The 26,961-nt window shown below is 43.2% G+C and overlaps 2 protein-coding genes across 2 annotated transcripts in view; one reads left to right on the top strand and one right to left on the bottom strand.

The window, feature by feature from the left end:
• LOC126086226 (zinc finger protein OZF-like) overlaps positions 1 to 3,235 on the bottom strand; it is a 42,493-nt gene extending 39,258 nt beyond the window's left edge. Inside the window, exons 1-2 of the mRNA XM_049902392.1 lie at positions 3,149 to 3,235; positions 2,918 to 2,991 (exon numbers count right to left, since the gene is read on the bottom strand). Coding sequence (XP_049758349.1) covers positions 2,918 to 2,991; positions 3,149 to 3,235 — 161 coding nt within the window. The remainder of the gene's footprint in view (positions 1 to 2,917; positions 2,992 to 3,148) is intronic.
• Positions 2,336 to 24,874, top strand: LOC126086052 (zinc finger protein 613-like). The gene is given in 6 exon segments (XM_049902084.1): positions 2,336 to 3,086; positions 6,830 to 7,036; positions 8,147 to 8,273; positions 8,553 to 8,648; positions 11,920 to 13,522; positions 13,524 to 24,874. Coding segments are annotated over 5 exon segments (1,941 nt in total). The 5' UTR covers positions 2,336 to 3,086; positions 6,830 to 7,021; the 3' UTR covers positions 13,624 to 24,874.
• The last annotated feature ends 2,087 nt before the right edge of the window (positions 24,875 to 26,961 follow it).

Raw genomic sequence — 26,961 nt, 5'->3', positions numbered from 1 at the left:
AAAAGTGGGATGCAGACCACAAATTCTAGTAAAAAGATCAGACTTAATGGTCTGATTGAAACTGGAGGGACCCCAGACGTCATGGCCTCTGGACTCTGTTAGCCCAAAAGTAAAATCATTCTCAAAGCCAACTCTTCAGGTAAAGAGTATACTGGACTATAAGACATAAAATGATACGGGTGAGGGGCATGCTTCTTAGCTCAAGCAGACACATGAGACAGGCAGCTCCTGTCTGGAAGTGAGATGAGAAGGCAGAGGAGGACAAGAGCTTGTTGAACAGACATGGGAAATACAGGGTGGAGAGAAGGAGTGTGCAGTCACATTGTAGGGAGAGCGACTAGGGTCACATAACAATGTTTAACAGTGCATAAGTTTTTGTATGAGAAATACTTGAATTGTAAACTTTCACTTAAAGCACAATAAAAAAAATGCAAAAAAGTAAATTAACATAGAGTTTTAGCCTGTAGGTACATTGATGCATATAAGCTGTGCTTACAAAAAAATGTTTTTGTTGTTATATTTTTATAAACAATAAATTTCTACTGAAATGCTGCATAATAATTTTATAGACAGTCATTTTGGTGTCATCCCCTCTGACAGTGTCACCTGGTGTGGTCCGAATCCCCCCCCAACCCCTAATGACACCACTGCTTGGCTGCTAACGAAAAGATGGGCAATTCAAACCCACCAGCAGCTCCTCGGGAGAAAAGATGTGGTGATCTGCCCCGTAAAGATTTCAGCCTAGGAAACCCTTTGGGGCAGTCTACTTTGTCATACATAGGGTTGCTATGAGTCAGAATCGACTGGATGGCAATGGGTGTGAGTTGGAATCGACTTGACAGCACACAGTAACAACATTTTAATATAAAGAATATAGCAGACAACCATGAATCCTGTGCTCAGATTTAACACATTAACATTATGCCACATCTGCTTCAGACTTCTATCTCTCAACGAGATATTACACATACGGTTATAACAATCCCTACCCCCAACACACCAACCATTATTCTGATACTTTTCCCCCTGTAGATTGGCCTTGCCTCTTCTAGAATTACATATAAATGAAATCGTAAATTTGAATAATAGTACTCTAAACGTTTGTGTACAAGTCTTTGTGAGAAAATATCTTTTCACTAATTTCAAGTAAATACCTAGGAGTGAGGCTGTTGCATCATAGGGTTCTCGGCTTTATTTTGCAATTCTCTTAAGTGTAGGAGACAAATAGCTTTGCAAGGCTTTTTATTATAATATTCCCAGGTGAAAATCCCAGGTTTTGCTCAGCATGACTTGTTACAGCCAATAAACAACAGGCTGAAGAGGGAGATCAAAAAAGACGCCTTTATTTCATTGTACAAGAAAAGGAGCAATTGGAGATTTTGCCTCCAAGACTGTTCGCAGGCAGCTTGGGGAGGTGGGTTTTTATAGAGAACATACAAGGAAACGTAAATTAATCATCAATATTCAGGATTGACCTTCACACAGGTGCTCAGAGCTTGGGGAAGACTATGCATTTTTTTAAGACAAGGGTTCAATCCCCCAGGATGGAGGAAGATGTTGATTTTCTTTCATTAGGATGTTAAGTGTCCACCCAGAGACGGGTTGAGGCCACCTATGGCCTGTTCTGTGGTTACCTTGTCAAGTACAATTTCAGAAGAATGTGCAGCTTACTCTGCTCAGTGTAGGAGGATAAGCCAGAGCAGGTGTTTCTTAGAAGGGTTGGGCCTGAGGCTGCTTATACTGATGATAATAAAATTTTCAGTTTTAGGCATTGCTTATGGATTTTTTCATGGAGTCTGCGAAACAACTCTTACATACACCAAACTCCACTCTGCACAGACATTTCCTTTTACCCATTCTTCCAATAGAGTTATAATTTTGGTTGGATCAAATTTAGTGTTTACATTATGCTAACCAAAGGGTTGTAACCAAAGGGTCAGCAGTTCAAATCCACCAGGCGCTCCTTGGGCAACTCTATGGGGCAGTTCTACTCTGTCCTATAGGGTCGCTATGAGTCGGCATAGACTCCACGTCACTGGGGGTTATTATGCTTTATGCATATACTACTCGCAACTCAGCCAAGTAGTGTACTATGGTTACTTTTCCTTGCCCAACAATTCTTCCTGGAATTGTCTTACTTACTCATTTCACAATTTAGACACCACCCCCACCACTTTATATTGGCTCCACCCCTGGTAGAAGAAAAACCTCCTTCCCTATGTAAAGAAAATCCCGCCTCTGTCACTGGATTCCCTCTAACCATTGGCTGATTAGTCCTCTCACCTTTACTGTCCTAAATCCTATCCCCAAAGGTAGCCTAGGCTCCTCCCCGTTACTGTTTTTTATTTCCCTTTAAGAGCGTGAACGCTATTCCTCTGCTGTCACAGCTTCTCCAAACCCTTTTCTGCCTTCAAAACTTTCTTCCTCCACGCCACATTCAGCCAGAGGGGTTCCTGGGGTATTTGCCTACCGTCCTGTTCGACGCCTTTCCCTCCCCTGAGAAAGCATTGAGAAAGCGTTTTCTTTTGTACGGACACGGAAACTTCAAAAATGGCCACGCCCACTGTGTCCTTTCCAGGTCTAATTTTGTACAAAGTAGATAAATAGCACGGCCATTTTTTCTCCCTACCCTACTGAGGTGGATGTAGCCCGCGCCCATGTTTGATTTGAGTAAGCTCGAACTTTCGAAAATTTGTGCAATTTGCGCGGCACCGTTAGTGAAACTTCCAGCCTCGCGGCGAAGAGGTTAAGGTGCCATGAAATGGAGTAGTTTCGATGGCTTTTCATCGTTCCGGGCCATCTCTGACTGAAAAAAAAAAAAAAAAAAAAACTAAACAGGCGCACTACCTCTTGTACGTCAGTAGTGAAAGATGGCCGCCCCCAAGGAGCCAAGGCGAAGATGGCGCGGTCTTATTACCTCATTCGGAAATGCCGGAAATCCAATCGTCCTTGTTCCTCGACACACCTGGCGCTCTCGTCGGCCGCGGTAGACTGGATCCAAGAGTGAACAAGCGGCAGAGGTGGAAAAATTTCACGGAAGTGCGTGCAGTCTCCGGGAGGTCGCGGTGGGGTCACGAGGGAATCAGGTCAGTCGGTGGAACAGGCTAAGAGGGTAGGGTGGAACCGTTGCATACCAAGTGGTGATTACCTGACGGGGATGTCTGTAGGTGGGGTGCTTTGGATTCTCGTGGTCACTGATTAAAGGTCTGTCGAAATCAGTGACTGAGAGTTCCATACTCTTTTCGGGTCACTCTGTAGGGGCACGGTGATTGAGAACTGGGGAAGGGGTGGTGATTGTCAATGAAAGAGATGTCTGGATTAAATATGCGGTTCAGTGATGGAGGAGTCGAGGGTATGCTCAGCGTATGGGGGTGTCTCGTACATCTTTCGGAGTTAGTACGAGGGAGGGATGTGAATAGCGTTTGGGGGGACCCAGGGGTGTGTCAAGTGATTGAGAGGCTTGTGAGGGCTGAAGCTGTAGAGGTCCAGGGACCCTGGTTGGTGAGTGAGTTGAGACTCAAACTTTGGCTGCAAGCGAACGTTACATTCCCTCGCAGTCTTTCCAGACCAAATCGCTCTTCATGGACTGGTTTGAAAGTCTCTTGGTTTCCTACATTTCGCGTTCGTCTCATCCCCTAAGATATCAAAATTTTAAGGAAGATAAAAAATTAAACAAATCTAAAGTGGTAAGTTTTCCGTTAAATTGAAGATGAAGATTTTGTCCTTCCTGCAAGCTAACTGTGTAAATGTATGCGTAAACACAATTTCTTTATTTTGTATTCCTTTTCAGGTTCATTCGCACACAAGTTAAAAAAGTAAACTAACATCTCCGTTACCTCAAATTCTGTTCTCCAGTAATAACTTTTGTTAAAATTTTGGTGTATTTGAGTCTTGAATTTTCTTTGATTGATTTTCATAATTCAGTTAAACTGCTGAAACCTTGGTATAAGTTATCCTTCTACTTTATTTCATATCATGAATTGTTAAAAAAAATTTTTTTTCGGTTGGCAATAGTATGCTGCCAACAGGCAAACCCATGGCATTGTGACTGGAATCACACTAAATTTATGCATATATTTAGATAAATTTAAGTACTTTTTTCAAATTAGTTATCATTGGAGCCCTGGTAGAGCAGTGGTTAAGAGCTCAGCTGCTAACCAAAAAGTCGGCAGTTCAAATCCACCAGCCATTCCTTGGAAACCCTACCAAACAGTTCTACTCTGTCCTATAGGGTCACTATGAGTTGGAATGGACTCAACAGGCAATGGATTTAGTAAGAATAGGCTATAAATATGCATTCACCTAAGGGTGTTTTTTTCCTGTTCCTCATCTCTACCCTGAAATTTTTTTTTCTGCAGTTGTAAATAGTGTTTTTTTTTTTCTTTTTTTACACTTTTGGTGCTTTTCTTCTCTTCATCTAATATGTTATTACATAGAAGAGCAATTACTTTCAGAATATTTTCTTCTGATCATCTCACTGAACTCTTATTATAGCAAGCTTCTCCATTCCCCATTTATTATGAAAGTTTTCAAGCATATAGCATAGTTTAAAGAAACTTACAGTTGTATATCTGTATGGAAACCCAGGTGGTGTAGTGGTTAAGTGCTATGGCTGCTAACCAAAGGGTTGAGAGTTCAAATATGCCAGGCACTCCTTGGAAACTCTATGGGGCAGTTCTACTCTGTCCTATAGGGTCGCTGTGAGTTGGAATCAACTTGACGGCACTGGGTTTGGTTTTTTTTGGTGGCGTAGTGGTTAAGTGCTATGGCTGCAAACCAAAGGGTCGGCAGTTTAAATCCACCAGGCGCTCCTTGGAAACTCAATGGGGCAGTTCTACTCTGTCCTGTAGGGTCGCTATGAGTCGGAATTGACTCAAGGGCACTGGGTTTGGTTTGTTGGTTTTATATGCCTACCATCAACATTTTAGCATTAATATTTTATTTTCTTTATTATATATTTTACCGTATATATCACTTTTACCAGTCATTAAACCATCTTCTAAAATTTTTGATGCATTTCAAAGTTTGTGGTGCAGTATTAACATGGCCCTTCTAGATGTAGTCTTGTAACTCCCACCAAATGATTGGGTGGGACTATATAAATAAGGTGCTTATCACCCACCAGGGAATTGGATAGCTTGCTAATAATTCAAATAAGGTGCATATTTGTGAGGGGGATCATGCAAATAAGGTATATGGAACCCTAACAAGAGGATTGGTCAGTTTTACCATCCTACTAGGCTTAAAATGAGTCGTCCCAGAGGTGGAAAAGGGATAAAGAAGAAACAGGAGCAGAGCATGTCCTTTAGAACCAGTATCCCTGCGCTGAGAACCTGGTAGACCCAGGAGACAGAGAGTTATAACACTGGACGCAGCAAGAAGCAGTGGTAGAGAAACAGTGGCAGCAGAGGGAGCAGAACTAGGAGACCACCAGGAGATGGAGCAGGAAAGCTGAGTGCCTTCAGGCAGGTGGCTTCCTGGCAGAGTGGGGTAGCTTTGGACACTTGTCAGTGGAACTAGGATTGCTGACTCATGGAGCTAGAGAGCTGAGTGCCTTTGGGCCAAGGCTTACTAGCTGAGTGAGATGTCCCCAGGTACTTATTGGTGGAGCTAAAGAGTTCTGTAGCTCTTGCCCAAGCAGGACAGAGGCCAGGCCGAGGGGCATAGGGCCAGAGAGAGGCCTGCCTGTGAGCATGGCTGAGAAGAGGCTGTCCTAACTGAAGAATTGTATCCTGAGTCATTTCTGATCCTGAATTATAACCTGTTACTTCCCTAATAAACCCCATAACTGTGAGTATGGTCTGTGAGTTCCATTGCAACAAATTATCGAATCCAGCAGCAAAGTAGAGAGTGCTGTGGGAGGGACAGCTGGTGTCAGAATTGGTAAAAAGGTTGGAGAGAGGAGATATGTCCGATGTCTGGCTCATAGGAATCAGCCTTGGGCTGTTGATCTTGATTCTCCTTCTCCTTTGTGAAGTTAGAGGAGGTCAGACACCTTTGCCATGCCATTTTTTACAATTTAACTGTTCTTTCCCCACTGAATGGTCTTGGTGCCCTTGTCAAAAATCATTTAACCAAGCAGAGAGTCCCTGATGGAGCGGGAGAAAAGGGGAGCGCAGAACTCAAATTTTAGTAAAAAGACCAGACTTAATGGTCTGACTGAGACTGGAGGAACCCCAGAAGACATGGCCCCTGGACTCTGTTAACCCAGAACTAAAACCATTCCCGAAGCCAACTCTTCAGACAAAGGATAGACTGGATTATAAGACATAAAAGGATACTCACGAGGAGTATGCTTCTTAGTTCAAGTAGATACAGGAGACTAGATGGGCAGCACCTGTCCAGAGGCAAGATGAAAAGGCAGAAAGGGATAGGAGCTGGCTGAGTGGACATGGGAAGTCGGGGGTGGAAAAGAGGAGTGTGCAGTCACATTATAGAGATAGCGACTAGGGTCACATAACAATGTGTGTATAAATTTTTATATGAGAAACTAACTTGAGCTGTAAACTTTCACCTAAAGCACAATTAAAAAAAAAAAATCATTTGACCATAGAAATGTGAGCTTATTTCCTGACTCTCAATTTTATTCCAAAAGTGTATTAAATGGTTCCCAGGGACTGGGTGCTAGGAGAAGTGGGGAGTTCTTGCTGATAGGGTACTGCATTTCTCTTTGGGATGATGAAAGACTTATAGAAATAGATAGTAGAACAACATGGTGAATGTAATTAATGTTACTGAATTGTACACTTAAAAATGGTTAAAATGGCAAACTTTTTGTTATATGTATTTTATCATAATAAAATTAAAAATGTATGTATTTACTTTTCAGCCCATGGGTCCTGGCTCCAGGAGCAAGATACATCAAGGAAAGTAAAGAGAAGGTTCCAGGACCTGTGTATCTTCATTTATGGGGGACACCCTTGACTGGAGGCAGAGGTCTCTAACCAGAAAATTAGGGCAATCAAGAGAGGCTAAAAACACACCATTCTGGTTACTGGCAATCTCATGATAACAGAAGAAAATGATCAGGAACCAGGTAACTTTTGGTTTGTTTTATTATTAATTTCACTCCATGATTGATTTGGAGAAAACTTTAAAAGTCAGTTGATTTAAATAGAAAAGTATCCATTGGTTAAGCAGGATTTATGGAGAAATAAAATTTACATACCCTCAACATCAAAGCAAAGTAGGATCAGGAATATATTGTTGTGGGGTTTACATTAATTTTACTCTCAGTTTCTGAGACCAAAAAAAAAAAACTCAAACCCATTGCAGTCGAGTCAATTCTTGACTTATAGCAACCATGTAGGACAGAGTAGAACTGCCCATAGGGTTTCCAAGGAGCGGCTGGTGGATTTGAACTGCTGACCTTTTGCTTAGCAACCGACCTCTTAACCACTACACCACCAGGGCTCATCTTAGTTATCTATTGCTGCTATAACAGAAATACTACAAGTGGATGGCTTTAATAAACCGAAATTTATTTTCTCACAGTTTAGGAGGCTAGAAGTCCCAATTCAAGGTGCTGGCTCTAAGGGAAGGCTTTCTTTGTCTGTTGGCTCTGGAGGAAGATCCTTGGCTCTTTAGCTTATGCTTCCTGGTTCCTTGAAGATCTCCATGTGTGTTGGCATCTATCTTACCCCATCTCTGCTTCTAGCTGCCATCTTTAAGAGCTCAGCTAATAGTCGAAAGGTTGGCAGTTTGAACCTACCAGCCACACCACAGGAGAAAGATGGGGCAGTCTACTTCCATGAAGATTTACAACCTTGGAAACCCTGTGGGGCAGTTTTGCTCTGTCCTGTAGGGTCGCTATGAGTCATAATTGACTCGACAGCAATGGATTTTATGTCTCAAAAGAGACCGACTCAAGATACACCCTATATTAATCCTGAAGACAGCCCATTCCCAAATGGGATTATAACCACAGGCATAGAAGTTAGGATTTACAACACATTTTTGGGGGACAGGTTGGCGGTTCAAATCCGCCAGCTGCTCCTTGGAAAACCCTATGGGGCAGTTCTACTCTGTCCTTTAGGGTCACTGTGAGTTGGAATCGACTTGATGGCAGGAGGTTTTTATAATTCAGTCTATAACAGTATCAATAATAGAGAAACAATTCATATTAAGCAGAACCCTGTTATCACAGGAATCACTGACATTCAGTGATATAGCCGTGGAGTTCACCTGGGAGGAGTGGCAGCTCCTGAACCATGCTCAGAAGGACCTGTTCCAGGACGTGATGTTGGAGAACTATAACAACCTGGTGTCAGTGGGTGAGGACAGCTCTCCTGTGTCACTCAGAATGTCCTGTCAGTGACCTTTCCTTTCTCAGTTTTTGAAAGCTTTGGAGTATATGTAATGTTTTAAAATGGTAGCTTCTCAGTCCTCTCTGTGGCCCCAGATAAGAGGGTATAATGTGCCCTCTCCTGAGACAAAGCCTTTATTTTGCAGACATGTAGATTACATAGTTCCAAAAATACAACATTCTCCCATGTTGACAGAGTACAGCCCAGTTTGGTGAGCCTAAGTCTTCTGTCATTTCCCATGAACAGGGTTTCAAGCTGGCAAACCAGATGCACTCTCCAAGTTGGAACGAGGGAAGGAACCATGGGCAGTAGAAGATGAAGTCCAAAGGCGAACTTGTTCAGGTGAGTAATGAGAACTGACAAGGTGGGTGGTCAAGGAAGTCGTATTCTAATCCTTTAGAGAAGGTGTCCTAGCCGTGAGGGTATCTGAAGATACACAAACGATGTCTTCATGGATCCCTCTCCTCTTACAAAAGCTCTTTTTCTTTTAGATATGTAGAGGAAAATATGCCCTTTTATCTCTTTTTAGATTTCATCCCTGCTTATTGCATCTGTTGTTGTTGAGTAGATTCCAACCCATGGCAAGCCCATGTGTACAAGTAGAACTGCTCCATAGGGTTTTCAGAAGCAGATCACCAGACCTGTTTTTTTTTGAGGAACCTCTGAGTGGGTTTGAACCACCAACCTTTCAGCTAGCAGTTGAGTGCCTAACCATTTGTGCCACCAGGGCTCCTTTTTGCATCTAGGCCTTATTGATTTTTCTCCCCTGGGTTTCTTCTTCCTAGATTCTGAAATTTTATCATTCCTTGTTCCCTGTTGGAGTATCACTGCCTCTTCCTTCTTCCTCAATTTCTGTGAAATTCCACCTTCTGTGCCTCTCTTCAAAGAGACATTGTTTATTTCAGCATTCTCTTCTGACTACTGTACTTTTTCCTTCCATTGGCTAATTTGATTTCCTTTCCTAATATTCAACCCTGTGTTGGAGACTGTGCCCTCCACAGGAATCTGTTTTATTGCTGTGCATTTATCTAGTCCTTAGCTTCTCTTTTTCCTCCATGAGGTTCTCTAAAGATTGTTTTCCATTTTTTTTTGCTCTGTTCTTATATATCTCAAAAATTTCCTTCATGTTAATAAGCTCTTTTTCTCTGGAAACTCATAAATTAGTATCTCCCTTAACCAACACGTTTGTAACATGTGTATTATCCGCCTCTATGGCAGCTTCCCGACGCATCCCCACTTCCCTGTGGGAAGAACTAGAATCATCTTCCTTTTGAGAAAACCTATTCCCTCCAGCCTTTTAAAAATGTAGCCCCTTTTCTATTATTGTACATCATATATCCTGGGCACCATAGAGTTACCTGGAAACTTCCTTTCCTCTTCAGATCCGTTACTTGAAGTCTTTGCTATTCCTGTTGATTTTTTTTGAATTTCTCCTTCTTAGTTCCCAGCCCAAAGCAGATCGTGAAACCCTATGCCTGCTTTGCTTTAATTCCTTTGTTGTTGTTAGGTGCCATTGAGTCAGTTTTGACTCATAGTGACCCCAAGTGATACAGAGTAGAACTGCCCCACAGGGTTTTCTGGAGTATAATCTTTACAGGAGGAGATCTTCAGGTTTTATCCCACAGAGTCACTGGGTAGGTTCAAACTGCCAGTCTTTCACTTAGTAGCTGTAACAATGACATGGTAGGGGTGTCTGACCGCCTCTAACTTCACAAGGGGTAAAGAGAATCAAGATCAACAGCCCAAGGCTGATTCCTAGGAGGTGGAGGTCAAACATACCTCCACCCTCCAACCTTTTTCTCAATTCTGACTCTAAACCGTCCCACCCATGATACTCTCTACTTCTCTCCTGGCTTCAATAATTCATTGCAGTAGCCACACAGAGCTCACAAATAATACTCACGATTATGGGGTTTATTAGGGAAGTAACAGGTTACAATTCAGGTTCAGGAATGCACAGGATACAGTTCTTCCATCAGGACAGCTGCTTCTCAGTTGTGCCACAGCCATGCCTCTCTCTGGGTCTTCAGCCTCTGCCCTGCTCAGGCAAGTGTTACAGAGCTCTTTTAGCTCTGCTAGCAAGGGCCCGAAGTCACCCCACTCCACCAGTAAGCCTCAGCGCGAAGGCAGTCAGCTCTGCTGATCCGTGGGTTGGTGAGCCTAGCTCTGCCACCAAGTGCCCAGAAGTACCCTGCTCCGCCAGGAAGCCCTCTGCCCAAAGGTGCTCAGCTTTTTCTCCCTGTGGGCCAGGAAGCCCACTGTGACGTCTCCTGCCGATTTCCTGCCAGTCTTCTGGTTCTGCTGCCTCTTCTGTCTTTCATGTTACAGCTCCTCTCTCTCTCTCTTTCAGTCTCCTGTTAAACCTAGCAAGATGGCAAAACTGACCAATCCCCTAGTTAGGGTTCCATGTACCTTATTTGTATGGTCCAACCCCCACAAAGGTGCCATACACCTTGTTTATATTATTAGCAAGCTATCCAATCCCCTTGGTGGGCTATAAGCACCTCGTTTGCATAGCCCGTCATTTGGTGAGAGTTACAAAGACTATGGCTAGAAGGGCCATATTAAGTAATTCACTGTGCTTCAGTAGCCAAACACTTAACCATTGCACCACCAAGCTCCTTAATTCCTTTCTATACAGGTAGTCCCCAATTTACAATGTGTTCAAGTTACAACCCGCCGTTTTTTTTTTTGTACATTTTATTGTTAGTAATATGTACTACATTCAGTGTTGCAGCGTGTAATATCATTCTCAGATGTTCACTTGCAGGTGTTCAGTGTTATGATTTATTTATACAGATACTGATAATAAAAGGCAATAATAAAACTAAAAAAAATGAGGTATTTGATTTATGTCAGCTGACTTACAATATCCTAACGGAACCCCATCCCGAGTCTGGGACTACCTGTAATTGTTGATTCTTATCATTCTTGAACTTCATCTTAACTGATATTGCTGGATTCATTCCTGTAGAACTTTCCTTTTCTTTATCATATTCCGATGACATCATGTCCCGGTTAATCATATTACCTGTGGTATATGATGGAAATTTGTCTTCTGTCAAGGAGCTACATGATGTGGCATCATCTTGGCATCGTTTTCTTAACTTCTTTGACCTGGGTGGAGGAGGTGAGTCTTGGTCAGTTTCTGAATATATTTATAAAGGAGGGCAGATGGTATGATGGGCTTTGCCATGGAAGTAGATGTGAGAGTACTTGGGAGTATGTAGCAAGGTGTGTATATAAGTTTTTATGTGAGAGACTGACTTAATTTATAAACTTTCACTTAAAGCACAATAAAAATTATTAAAAAAGTCCAGTCTACACGAAGCCATTTGTGAAGTAGTAGTCTATCCATGCTCATGGAACTTAACCAGTTGCCGTAGAGTGAATTCTGATTCGTGGTAACCCCATGTGTGCCAGAGTAGAACTGTGCTCCGTAGGGTTTTCAATGAATAATTTTTTGGAAATAGATCATGAGGCCTTTCTCCCAAGGCACTTCAGGGTGGACTCAAACCTCCAACCTTTCAGCTAGCAGCTGAGCACATTATCTCTTTGCAGCACCCAGGATCTCCATGCTCATGGAAGACTTCATTTTTCTTTTCTTTTCTAGAAATGGAGAAAGTTGATGATTATCAGCAGGGGCACTTGCAAAACCAAAGATGTCTGAAGAGAGTGGAACACTGCCAGGAACATAATGTATTTGGAAATATTGTTCATCAGAGGAAAAGCCATTTTCCTTTAAGGCAAAATCATGATATATTTGGCTTATGTGGGAAGACATGCAAATCAAATTTATGTTTAGTCAACCAGAGCAGAAGCTTTGAAATAAAGGACCCTCGTGAAGCTAATGGAGCTGGGAAATCCATTTTCCATACTAAACATGAACAATTGCATCCTGAAATTAAATTTCCTGAATGCAGAAAACCCATGAACACAAAGCCACAATTTGTTAAGCGTCAAAGAACTCACAAAATTGATAAACCACATGTATGCAGTGAATGTGGGAAAGCCTTCATCAAGAAGTCTCGCCTCATTGATCATCTGAGAGTTCATACAGGCGAGAAACCTCATGGGTGCAGCGTATGTGGGAAAGCATTTGCCAGGAAGTCCAGGCTCACTGAACATCAGAAAATTCATATAAGAGAGAAACGTTATGCGTGCACTGAATGCGACAAAGCCTTCCCCAAGAGATCACAGTTAATTAGTCATCAGAAAACTCATACAGGAGAGAAACCGTATGTGTGTAATGAGTGTGGAAAAGACTTCGTCAAGAAGTCTCGTCTCATTAACCACCAGAGAGTTCACACAGGAGAGAAACCTCATGGATGCAGTATATGTGAGAAAGCATTCGCCAGAAAGTCCAGGCTCATTGAACACCAGAGAACTCACACAGGAGAGAAACCATATGAATGCACAGAATGTGACAAAGCGTTCCGCTGGAAATCACAGCTCAATGCACATCAGAAAACTCATACTGGAGAGAAATCTTACATATGCAGTGATTGTGGAAAGGGCTTCATTCAAAAGGGCAATCTCATTGTACATCACCGAACTCATACTGGAGAGAAACCTTATATATGCAATGAATGTGGAAAAGGCTTCATCCAGAAGGGCAATCTTCTTATACATCAACGAACTCATACTGGAGAGAAACCCTATGTATGCAGCGAATGTGGGAAAGGCTTCAGCCAGAAGACCTGCCTCATATCTCATCAGAGGTTTCACACAGGAAGAACTCCCTTTGTATGCACTGAATGTGGAAAATCCTGCTCACACAAGTCAGGTCTCATTAACCATCAGAGAATTCACACAGGAGAGAAACCCTATGTATGCAGTGACTGTGGGAAAGCTTTTAGAGATAAGTCGTGCCTCAATAGACATCGGAGAACTCATACAGGAGAGAAACCTTATGGATGCTCTGATTGTGGGAAAGCTTTCTCCCACTTGTCATGCCTTGTTTATCACAAAGGAATGCTGCATGCAAGAGAGAAATGTGTCAGTTCAGTCAAGGTGGAAAATTCTTTCTCAAAGAGTCATACCTCCTCACATACAAGTGATCTCATTCAGGAGAAAAACCCTGTTAATACAGTGACAGTGCAGATATCTTCTGTGGTAGCTCAGACGTCATTAAACATCAGTGGGCTCCTAGCAGATAAGAATGTAGCCCTTTTGGGACAGCCTCTTGCCAGATGTTCACCCTCAGAAGATAATACAGTTTGTACAGGAGAGAGACCTTATGAATGCAGTGACTGTGGTAGTGCCTTCAGAGATCAGTTACATCACATTTTATGTCGTAAAAAATACACAGGAATAAACTGTGATACATTCAAACTGGAAAAGCCTTGAGTAAAGCCTACCTCATATGTGGTTGATAAGTGCACACTAAGAGAAACCATATGAATACAGAGACTGAGAAAGCTCATTGTGGGAAGATAGAGCCCATCATCAGTGATCATCATAGATCATCAGTGAGCTCATAGTAGGAAGATTTATAATGACCATGGAAAAGCCCCTGCCCAGAAATAAGACTTCAGTAGATATCAGAGAAACGCACAGGAGAGAAACTCTTGGAAGGTTGTGAATATGGCCGGGTTGTCCATAGTTCATTCTGTCTCATCAATTTTCAGAAGAAATTATACAGAAATGAAACTCTGAGCACATTAACTGGAACATCTTCAGCAAAATATCAGAGAACTCATGAAGGAGAGGAGCTCTGTGAAAATGATGAATGTTCTGGAGATTTCTGTCACAAGTTTAACCTCATTATACATCAGCTAATACACATGATGTTCATTTTAGAACAATATACATTGAATCACGCTCCTAGATGCCATGTCAGTGACTACTGTAATTCAAAGGAGGCAGTCTGTGTTTCACATCACTGGTTAAAGTTTTAGCATATAAAATGATCCCCCCAACTTCCTTTTTTTGAATGAATCTTCTGTGCCCACTATGATGCGATAGATCGCTTTTATATGGCCGCTCTTGCCATGGTCTTGTAACTCCCACCAAATGATTGGGTTGTTGTTGTTAGGTGGTATTAGGTGGGTTCTGACACATAGCGACCCTGTGTACAACAGAACGAGACACTGCCCAGTCCTGCACCATTCTCAGTTATTGCTGTTTGAGCCCATTGTTGCAGCCACTGTGTCAATCCATCTCATCGAGGGTCTTCTTTTTTGCTGACTCTCTACCAAGTATGATGTCTTCTAGGGACCAGTCCCTCCTGAGAACATGTCCAGAGTACATAAGACGAAGTCTTGTCATCCTTGCTTCTAAGCATTCTATAAGTACTTCTTCCAAGACAGATTTTTCATTCTTCTGGCAGTCCGTGGTATATTCAATATTCAATACCCTTGGGGGTTTGGGACTGTGCAAATAAGGTGTATGGAACCATAATGAGGGGATCGGTCAGTTTTGCCATCCTGCTAGGCTTAAAAAGACCGCCAGTCTCAGAGCAGGAGGGACCTCACTACCACCAAGAAGAAGAAAAGGGAGCAATGCATGTCCTTCAGACCCGGGGTCCCTATAATGAGAACCTCCTAGACCCAGAAAATAGAGAGCCGTAACACTGGAGACAGCACAAGATGGTGAGAAGCAGTGGCAGAGACACAGCGGCAGAACCAGCCCGTGGAGTAAGGCAGCTACAGTGGGCAAGAGAGCTGAGTGCCTTTGGACAGGAGGCTTATCGGCGGCATGGGGTGCTTCTGGGCACCTGTCAGGGGAACTAGGCTTGCTGACCCATGAAGCGAGAGCTGAGCGCCTTTGGGCCGAGGCTTATTGGTGGGGTGGGTTACCCCCAGGCACTTACTGGCAGAGCTAAAGAGCTTTGTAACACTTGCCTGAGCTGGGCAGGGGTCAGGCTGAGAGGCTGAGGGCCAGAGACAGGCCTGCCTGGAGGCACTGCTGAGAAGCTATACTGATTGAAGAATGGTATCCTGAGGCATTTCTGATCCTGAATTGTAACCCATTACTTCCCTAATAAACCCCATAACTGGGAGTATGGTCTCTGAGTTCCATGTGGCCATTGTAGCGAATTATTGAACCGAGCAGAGAAGTAGAGAGTGCCATGGGCATGTCAGAATTGATGAATGTCTGGAGAGAGGAGGCATGTCTGACCTCCACCTCACAGGAATCAGCCTTGGGCTGATGTTGATGGTGATTGTCCTCACCCCTCCCCAGGCTAGGCAAGGTCTGATGCCACACTGCCATTTTTACACCCACCCAGGATCGTTACATGATTAGCTCTTTATTTCTTTGCCTCCTGGTTTTTTCAGTTGCTATTTCAGACTTCTGAAGTCCTTCAAAAGGAAACTGAGTATGTATTTAATTCATTAATGTAACTTAATGTGTTTGGATGTGTTTATAAATAGCACCTAGGGGAAACACAGCTCAAAAATTTAAGATGGCACCCATCCTAACCTGTGGTTTGTCTCATTGTTGGTACCACCACTCTGAAATTTTTTTTTATCAACCATATCGTTTACCTGGTGCTGTTGTAGGAACTGTAGATGATGACCATGACAAAGTTGCTACTCTCTTTGAGCTACCATTTTGTTAGGTGAGTTATATGCATATAGCATTTTTCCGTCCAGCAAATGAAGCTGAGGATGTATATAGTTACATTAATTGACAGGGATATACGGCACTGGGTTGGGTTATACAGCATAAGGATCAAAGTATTTGTGTTTAGAATGAGGGTAGACTTCAGAAGTCCTAAACATGTCACACAATTTTTTGTTCATGAGCCATGTTCTTACTTGGAAGAAAACTTAATGTTGCTTACATAAACCAGTGTATAAGTTTTTTTTTTTTAAGTTTGTCTTCTCAAGCAGATTATAAATTCCTTGAGTTTATATGTAATTGTATATTTCCCATCACATAGCAAAACAGAAAAAAAATTTACATCGATTTGGAATATGAATGAAGTGGAATGAATGACTTAATGGTCTAGTCAGTCACATCTTTTCATTCAAGGGAAGGAATCATTGGAAAGAAAAAAATCAGTATCATTAAAAAAAAATGAATTATTTCATGTCTGTCAGAATATATAAGGGGCATATCAGAGAAGTCATAGGAATAAGCCAAACTAAAAATCGTCATGCATTACTTAATGGCCACGATATGTTTTGTGAAATACAATGTTCTGTTATTTGGACATCGTTCGAACACCATATTATATACAAGCATTCTCTGTACAATCTGTAGTTATGAACCAACCCGCATGCAGCCTATCGGATTAAAACTTTATGGGAGCCTACTGGACAAAGCCTGAGAGCTGTATCCACTGAATACAGGAGCCAGGCTTGCTGGGTGTGTGGCTGTGAGCCAGATGGGGGCTGCATTAGCAGCTGGACTGGGACTTTGTGCATGACTAGGCTGGGGGGCGGGGGGCAGGGCACACAAGGAGCATGGAGAACTGGAAGCATGGCTGGTGGTAGTGGCCCTAACTGCCACTGCCCCCATTGTATGACTGCTTCCTGATCACGTGCAGTCGCTGCTGCTACCTGGAGCCAGGAGCTCCCTAGCACGCCAGGGCTGGCCAAAACCCTGCCAGTGCCCACGATAGGAGCAGAGGCTCCGAGGCAGGTGCTGTCCTGTGCTGGGAGTGAACGGCTCTGATGGGTGGGTAAATGAAGCCAGGAGGGTGAGGCAGAGGAGGAGGAGCTGTGGGGATAGGGATGTGCCCTGGAATCCCGTTGCTCATTCAGTCTGGAGGTTTGGGGTCTTTAAAACCATTAGGGGGAAATAGTAAAGGAGAACTGATTTCCTTTTTTAAAAAAAACCTTATGGGACCATGGACATATATGCGGTCAGACGTTTCCTAAACAGACATTATGTGCACATGAGTACTGAGAATCATGGCCTAGCCAAGTTGACACATAACATTAACCATCACAGTCTACCCTTTGTCAACTTGGCACCTGTACACATCTCCTCAAACCATATATAATATCTAAATAAAGACACTTATAAAGTCATACTTGCACCTAACATGATACAACTAACATGCGTACAACGGAAAACAGCAGCTCCATTTACATCTTATATTTTGTTAGTAATGGATAAAGGAGGAAAGAAAAAACAACAAAAACCTGTATACACACATACACGTATAATAAAACAAGGAAGAAATACTCATAACAATTACAGTTCTCTTTTCTACAACTGGTCGCACGGTTGTAACGGTATTTAGAACTATCTTTTCCACTACCATTTTCTCTTTGCCCTCAGCAAGTACCTCACCTGGTGGTAGTTCTTTGCCCAAACCTTTATTTCTGAAGGGTCTGAGCCGTTAGTAGTCATGTCAGAATTGGGTTGCTGTAGTTTTCCATTGACTTTAATCACAGGGTATGGTAGTACTAAGAGATGCCCTAAGGGATTGCCTGTATTCTAGCCATATTCTTCTTTACCTCCATTATGTAATATCAACCTGATTCCCCTTGTTAATCAGAATCAATTACTGGCCAATATGGTAACTCCCTTCTTTGCCTATTGATCCAGAGACATGAGGAGCCCTAAGTGGCCACGCGACATGCTTAACTTCCAGTTCAGTGAAATCAGTGTTGTGTCCCCAGGTGGGAGCATTCCTTTCTTTGGAACTAAGACCTCTAGACCCAGAGAGCATAGAATCATGAGGACAGGAGGCAAAAATTTTGCAAGTGAGCCACTAGGGGTAATAATGAGTGGCACCACTCTTATTTCCACCCATTGATTCCTGAAACTGTGAATCCTGGCTATGGGAAAAACAGCACCACAGATAGGGAGCATGGTAAAGCCAGTGAATTCCATGAGAATGGGCCCATTGCTACACTTCATTGGCTGTGAAGTGAATCCCTTGATCCAAGGCAATTCTGTGTGGGATATGATGATGGTGGATAAGGCATTCTTTAAGTCCACAGATGGTAGTTTTGGCAGAAGCATTGCATGCATGGTAGGCAAATTCATGGAGAGAAAGGCCACACAAAAACAATTCATTGTACCGCAAACCACACCTCCAGGGAAACTCCCCTTCCATCAGATCACAAAATGGATAATTACATAATACTGAGAATCATGGCCTAGCCAAGTGGACATATAACATTAACCATCACAAGAGGTAACCACACATGTGCATTGGTATGTGGACATTGGTATTCTCAGAGATTGCCCCTGCTATTCGATCTCAAAACTATTCTCACCTAGAACCACCTTGTTGTTGTTAGTTACTACACAGTTGTAAAAACGGTGTAGAGACAGCGTCTGACCTCCTCTAACTTTACAAGGGGGGAAAGAATCAAGATCAGGAGCCCAAGGCTGATTCCTATGAGGCGGAGGTCAGACATCTCTCCTCTCTCTGCCATCTTTACCAATTCTGACACCAGCTATTCCTCCCACCCGTTCCCGTTGCCGTCAAGTCCATTTCCACAGCACTCTCTAATTCTCTGTGGGTTCAACAATTCATTGCCATGGCCACATAGAACTTACAGACAATACAATTATGGGATTTATTAGGGAAGTAACAGGTTACAATTCAGGTTCAGGATACAGTTTTTCTGTAGGACTGGCACTTCCCAGCTGTACTCACAGGCACGTCCCTCTCTGGTCCCTCAGCCTCTGCCCTGCTCAGAAAAGTGTTATAAAGCTCTTTTAGCTCTGCCAATAAGTACCCAGAGGCACCCCACTCTGCCAGTAAGCCTCGGCCTGAAGGTGCTCAGCTTTTGCTCTGTGGATCAGCAAACCTAGCTCCACCAAGTGCCTGGGGGCACCCTACTCCACCAGCAAGCCCCCTGCCCAGAAGCACTCAGCTTTCTTGCTCCATGGGCCAGGAAACCCACAACACCATCTCATGCTGCCAGTCTCTCCTGCTGCTGTTTCTCTGCCATTACTTCTCTGCCACCGCTTCTTGTGATCTTCCATGTTACAGCTCTCTCTCTCTCACTGTCTTTCTCTGTCTCCTGATTCCAAGAGCTTCTCAGTGCAGGATCCCAGGTCCAAAGGACCCGCTCTGCTCTTGGCTCTCCCTTCCTTGGTGGTGGTGGGAGTCTCTCTCTGCTCTGGAATTGGCTCTCTTTTAAGCCTAGTGGAATGGTAAAACTGACCAATTCCCTTGGTGGGCCACAATTATCTTATTTGCATAGTCCCACCCAATCATTTGGGTGGGAGTTACAAGACCATAGTGAGAAAGGCTACATAAAAACGATCCATTGCACCACATTAGATAATTGAGAAGAGGTGCATTTCATGATTTGTGATTTACAAGTGTAAAAATGGCATGGCAGCAGCATCTGACCTCTAACTTCACAAGGGGAGAGGAGAATCAAAATCAAAACCAACAACCTGAAGCTGATTCCTATGAGGCAGAGGTCAGATATGCCTTCTCTCTTCAAACTTTTTACCGATTCTGACATGAACCATCCCTCCCACGAGATGCTTCTCTGCTGCGTTCAATAATTTGTTGCAATGGCCATACAAAACTCACAAGCCATACTCACAGTTATGGGGTTTATTAGGGAATAACAGGTTACAATTCAGGTTCAGGAATGCTCAGGGTACAGTTCTTCAATCAGGACAGCCTCTTATCAGCTGTGTCTGCAAACAGGCATCTCTCTAGCCCCTCGTCCTCTGCCATGTTTGGCCAAGTGTTACAAAGCTCTTTTAGCTCTGCTGATAAGTGCCGAGAGGTGCCCCACCCCACCAGTAAGCCTCAGCCTGAAGGCACTCAGCTCTAGCTCCGTGGGTTGCCAAACCTAGCTTCATTAAGTGTCCACTGGCACCCCACTCTACCAGGAAGCCTTCTACCCAAAGGTGCTCAGATTTCTTGCTCTGTGGGCCGGGAAGCCCACTGCACTGTCTCCTGCCTGTCTCCTGCTGGTCTCTTGGTTCTGCTGCCAATTCACACCGTCTCTCTGGTGTTCAGGAAAGAAAGAAAAGACCTAACTGGATGTCAGAAAAGACTCTGAAACTTGCTCTTGAATGTAAAGTAGCTAAAGCAAAAGGAAAAAATGATGAAATAAAAGAGCTGACAGAAGATTTCAAAGGGCAGCTCAAGAAGACAAAGTATTATTATGACATGTGCGAAGACCTGGAGATAGAAAACCAAAAGGGAAGAACACGCTCAGCATTTCTCAAGCTGAAAGAACTGAAGATTCAAGCCTTTAGTTGCAATAGTGAAGGATTCTATGGGGAAAATATCAAACAATGAAGGAAGCATTAAAAGAACACAGAAGGAATACACAGAGTCACTATACCAAAAAGAACTGGTCGATGTTCAACCATTTCAGGAAGTAACGTATGATCAGGAACCAATGGTACTGAAGGAAGAAGTCCAAGCTGCACTGAAGGCATGGACGAAAAGTAAGCCTCTGGGAAATGACAGAATATCAATTGAGATGTTTCAACAAATGGATGCAGCGCTGGAAGTGCTCACTTATCTATGCCAAGAAATTTGGAAGGCAGTTACCTGGCCAACTGACTGGAAGAGATCCATATTTATGCCTATTCCCAAGAAAGGTGATCCAACCGAATGCGGAAATCATCAAATAATATCACATGGAAGTAAGATTTTGGTGAAGATCATTCAAAATCGGCTGCAGCAGTATATCGACAGGGAACTGCCAGAAATTCAAGCCAGATTTAGAAGAGGACGTGGAACCAGGGATATCATTGCTGATGTCACATGAATCCTGGCTGAAAGCAGAGAATACCAGAAAGATTTCTACCTGTGTTTTATTGACAATGCTAAGGCATTCAATTATGTGGATCATAATGAATTATGGATAACATTGTGGAGAATGGGAATTCTGGAACACTTAATTGTGCTCATAAGGAATCTGTACATGGATCAAGAAGCAGTCATTCAAACAGAACAAAGGGATACTGCATGGTTTAAAGTCAGGATAGGTGTGCATTAGGGTTGTATCCTTTCACCATACCTATTCAGTCTATATGCTAAACAAATAATCTGAGAAGCTGGACTCTATGAAGAACAGGGCCATCAAGATTGGAGGAAGACTCATTAAGAACCTACATTATGCAGATGACACAACCTTGCTTGCTGAAAGTGAAAAGAACTTGAAGCACTTACTGATGAAGATCGAAGACCACAGCCTTCAATATGGATTACACCTCAACATAAAACAAAAGTCCTCACCAATAAGCAACATCATGATAAACAGGGAAAAGATTGAAGTTGTCAAGGATTTCATTTTACTTGGATCCACAATCAACACCCATGGAAGCAGCAGTCAAGAAATCAAAAGACGCATTGCATTGGGCAAATCCGCTGCAAAAGGCCTCTCTAAAGTGTTGAAAAGCAAAGATGTCACCTTAAGGACTAAGGTGCACCTGACCCAGGTCGTGGTGTTTTCAATCGCCTTATATGCAAGAAGCTGGAGACTGAATTAGGAAGACCAAAGAATTGACGCCTATGAATTGTGTTGGTGAAGAATATTGAATACACCACGGACTGCCTAAAGAATGAACAAATAAGTCTTGGAAGAAGTGCACCAGAATGCCCTTTAGAAGCAAGGATGGCGAGACTATTTCTCACATACTTTGGACATGTTATCAGGAGAGATCAGTCCCTGGAGAAGGACATCATTCTTAGTAGAGAGTCAGCAGAAAAGAGGAAGACCCTCAATAAGATGGATTGACACAGTAGCTGCATCGACGAGCTCAAACATAGCCAACAATTGTGAGGATGGCACAGGACAAGGCAGTATTTTGTTCTATTGTGCATAGGGTTGCTATGAGTCAGAACCAACTTGACGACACCTGACAAAAACAACTCCAGTGTTACAGCTCTCTCTGTGTGTCTCCTGGGTCTATGAGGCTCCCAGTGCAGAGACCCCAGGTTCAAAAGATGTGCTCCACTCCCAGCTCTTCCCTTTTGATGGTCATGAAGTCCCCCTGTCCACCTCTGAGATGGCTAATTTTAAGCCTAGAAGGATGGCAATACTGATCAATGCGCTGGTTAGGGTTCCATACAACTTATTTGCATGGTCCCAGCCCCACAAGAGTGTCATGAACTTTATTGCATTATTAGCAAGCTGTCAGATCCCCTTTATGGGCCACAAGCACCTCATTTGCTTAGTCCCACCCAGTCATTTGGTGGAAATTACAAAGAATATGGTTAGAAGTTTTTATCCCTGGTACCTCCACAGTGGCATTTTCTTTATGGAGCCCTGGTGGCACAGTGGCTAAGAGCTCAGGCTGCTAACCAAAAGGTAGCAATTCGAATCCACCAGCTTCTCTTTGGGAACTCTATGGGGCAGTTCTACTCTGTCCCACAGGGTCACTATGAGCCAGAATTGATTTCACGGCAACGGCTTTTATGTCTAGAAGGGCCATATTAAGTAATTCACTGTACTGCAGTGAGCCACAAACATCTCATTTCCATAGGCCCACCTAGTCATTTGGTGGGAGTTATTAGACCATGCTGAGAAATGCCATATAAAAGTGATCCATCACATCACAAGTGTCATCTGGCTTGTGCTGTGGGCATCAGGTAGTACAGGCCAAGGATGTAAGCAGGGCAGTTCCAGTACCTCAGCTGAAAGATTGGCCCAGGGTAGAAATGGAGGATGTGAGAATTGGCTGGAACAGACATAGCTTTTCAAGATGCAGCTGACCTCTTGCTTTGACCTGGGTTTACGGGACTTTATGAGGTGGATTCTGAGAATTATAATGGCTTAGGAGTTGCGTGCAATGCAAGCAAGGAGGTTAACATGGGGCCAGGGTGCCACAATCTGTTATATCAAGGTTTCTGATTTCTTACGGTAAGTGCATGTTCTGTCCTAGGACTGGGGGAGAGGAGAATACGAACTAGGGAAGAGCTAGAAATGGGTAATAGACTTGCAAATAGCTACCAGAAAATTCGTCGTGAGGAGGTGCAGATACATAGGATTATGAGAAGTCCTGTTCTCTGAGGTCATTTATTTTTGTACATGGATGTTAATAGGATTTATTTTTGTTATATCCAAAAAGCTGAAACATTAACTGGTGAGTGAATAAACACATTTTGGTATGCTTCTACAATGGAATGCAAAGAAACCAAAAACAATGGAAATACTGATACACGCCACAACATGGATGAATTTCAAAACCACTAACTGTGGCTCCATGGGAAAAAGACCTGGTTCGGTAAAAATTACAGCCAAAAAACACTATGGGGCAATTCTACCTTGTCACGTGGGATAGCCATGAGTGGAGATGGACTGGTTGGCACCTAACAACAATAACAACATGCTATGTTTTTTCTTATGTGAAAGAAGGCTGCTAATACCATGGACTGCCGGAAGAACCACTAAATGTCTTGGAGTAGGTACAGCCAGAATTTTCTTTAGAAGTGAGGATGGTGAGACTTCTTCTCATGTACTTTGGACATGGTATTAGGAGGGACCAGTCCCTGGAGAAGGACGTCATGCCTTGTAACGTAGACAGTGAAAATGAGGAAGACCCTCAAGAAGATGGATTGACACAGTGGCTACAATAATGGGCTCAAACATATCAAGGACTGTGAGAATGGTGCAGGACCAGGCAGTGTTTTGTTCTGTTGTATATGGGGTCACTATCAGTCAGAACTACCTCCACCGCATGCAACAGCATCAAGATATGAAAGAAGCCAGATAAAAAGAGTACTAAGGGTATGCTTTCATTCATAAATAGTGACAGAAAATAGATCAGTGGCCGCCTAGGACGTGGTGTCTTTTATACTTGGGCGGGATTAGGGGCGTGGTTGGGATGAGGCTGGAAAGTGCTCATAACGTCCACTATTTCTGTTGTTTTTGTTCACCTTGTGATCGCGACATTCCCCATACAATCTCACTTTTCCCAAACCCTGTTGATCTTGCGAAGTATCTTCTATCTACGGTGTATTGAGCTCAATTTTTTTTTCCTACTGTACGGATACAGGACTTCCTCTAATATGGCCGCTCCCATGGTGCTCAAGCCCAACGACGAAAATACCACGCCGCTACCACGGTGACATTTTTGTCTAGCATTGTTAAATCTTAATCTGGTCCCTGAAACTTTTCACAATTAGCACAGTGATTGAGGTGCCCAGAGATTACTTCAATTTCCTCCCACCGAACTGAGATGTCACAGCCGTAATGGCCAATGATAAGAAAGTTGTTGGTTGCCATGGGGATGACGCTGACTCTTGGTGACCTTACATACAAACCAAAAACCAAACCCGTGGCCCTCGAGTCCATTCCGACTCATAGCGACCCTATAAGACAGAGTAAAACTGCCCCACAGAGTTTCTAAGGAGCGCCAGGTGGATTTGAACCACCAACCTTTTGGTTAGCAGCCGTAGCACTTAACCCACTATGCCACCAGGGTTTCCATCTTACATATAACAGAGCTAAACGTGGCCGGTCCTCACCCTACACTATTTTGGTCGTGATACGTAGTTCACCTAAAAAAAAAAAAACCACTCCGCAAAAATTAGAAGGTGATCATTTTATTCTGTGCCCAGTCTGCTGAAAGGAATTTACCCCACGTCATGTTTCCCTTGTGTGAGTTCGAGCCTCTGAAAAATCTATCCATGTTCCGCAAGAGCTGACATTCCAGGAAACGAGAGAGTTTCAGCAGCCTCTCACTATCGCGTCTATCCCCGGCGCAAAAGCGTCTAACTGGCGCAAAACCTTCTGTGAGTGCGGCATTCAAAGATGGCCGCCCCCAGGGAGCCATGGCGACTACCGCGCGTATTTATTACCTCATAAGGAAAAAGCCGGAAACCCAGTTATCGGTTCTCCATAGAAACGCCGTGGACCGTTGCCAAATGGTATTCTCAGGAGAAGAGTATGGGGGACTTGAGAGGAAGTGGGAAACAAGTTTGGGGAAGTAGGCTCTGCCGTTAAGCGGTCGCTGCGGGTTCGGAAGAGAATCGGGTGAGTATGTGGGTTTATTTGTGGAGCAGGGGGAGGAGGGAAGAGTGTGTGTGTGTGTGTGTGTGTGTGTGTGTGTGTGTGTGTGTGTGTGTGTGTGTGTGTTTTGAAAGGGAGCACGTAGAAGTCTGTAAGTCGTTGTGATTGTGGTGTCTTGGTTCAGTGAAGGGGGCTCTAGTGATCGGTGATTAAAAGTCTAGAGATGAATGACTGAGATTGCTGGGGCCAGGGTTTGGGGTCTTTTGCGGGGAACTCTGGCTTTAGGGCTCAATGATTGAAAAGTGGTGGGGGTTAGAGGGGTTAGGGTTTGTCAGTTACTGAGGCGTTTAGCTAGAGCTCTGGATTGATTTGACGCTCAGTGAACGAGGAACCACTGAAGGGAGTCAGTGTACGAGTGTGTCTGGTCCAGGTGTGTGGGTGGGGCGGTGGCCCCTGTGTTTAGCAGGGAGGAAAGTGAAAGTTGAACCCTTGTACGCTCAGGGCTCCTGGCTGGTGGTTGGATTGAGTTCAAAAGTTGGCTGTTGCAACAGACTTGGTGAACTTCACATTTCCCTTAAGCCTTCAAGTCCAAGTCCTTCCTCCACGACTAATTTTCTAATCCCCCGTGGCTCCCCATATCATCCCCATCTTCTGAACCCACAAAAGTGAAAGATTTTGTGAGATGAACGGTTCAGCATATATCTACCATTAATAAGCTTTCTATTTGAGATGCAGTTTTTATCTTTTTTCCAGGTTTACTGCATGCTTCTCTGGTGTTCTCTATGTAAGTATGTAATGGCTATTTTCCCAGTATTTATATTTTTTAACTTTTTGCAAAATTTGTATTTATAGCTTACCTCCCCATCATTATTTTTTCAGTAATGAAAGCTTCTTTGTGTATGTGTGCTTTAGGTGATGCAAATTAGTTTCTCATTTAAAAATTTCTACACAAATTGTTTTGGATCATTGGTTGCAATCCCGCAATGTGCCGGCCCTCTCCCCCTTTCCCTTTCCACCCCTGTTGCATTCATCCAGTTTTCCTGTCCCGTCCTGCCTTTGCTTTTGGGCAGGTGTTTCCCTTTTATTCTCATAAATTTGATTGAACTAAGAAGCAAGTTGCTTAGGTGTGTTATTGTTTGTTTTATAGGCCTGTCTAATCTTTGACCAAAAGGTGGACTTCAGTTTTTTTTGAGTTAACAGTGTCCAGGAGTGTAGTCTCGGGGATTCCTCCAGTCTCTGTCAGACCATAAGTCTGGTCTTTTTTTGAACCTGAATTTCGTTCTATCATTTTTCTCCTGCTCCGTCTGGGACCCTCTATTGTGATCCCTGTCAGAGCTATCGGTGGTAGCAGGGAACCATCTAGTCAGTAATGAGAGCTTTTAAGGCCATGCACTTGCACTAATGATTTGACATCAGCAATTTTATTTTAAATGGAGATTTCTTATTTTTTTTTCAGATTTATAGTATATCATGGGCTTATAAAAATATAATGAAGAAAGTTAAAAATGCCCTGTAGTCACCATTAACATTTTGCTGTGGATCTTGGTGCGTATGTGGGTGGATAATGTAAATATACAACTTATCTTTAGGAAAAAAAAACAGACTTGTGCTTTGCATAACTTTGAGTAACCTTAACCACTAAGTGTAAATTGACGCAATCTTGATAGCTGCAGAGTGTTCTGTTGCATGCATGTACTGTTACTCACTCAGTTAATCCTCTGTAATGTTGTTAGTCACCCTTAGAGTTGATTCTGACTCACAGTGACCCCATGCATGCAGAGTAGAACTGTACTCTATAGGCT

This window comes from Elephas maximus, chromosome 11 (genome assembly GCF_024166365.1).
Source record: "Elephas maximus indicus isolate mEleMax1 chromosome 11, mEleMax1 primary haplotype, whole genome shotgun sequence".
NCBI classification, from domain to species: domain Eukaryota; kingdom Metazoa; phylum Chordata; class Mammalia; order Proboscidea; family Elephantidae; genus Elephas; species Elephas maximus.
The sequence above is the reverse complement of the archived record's forward strand: the minus strand, read 5'-3'. Positions and strand labels throughout refer to the sequence as shown.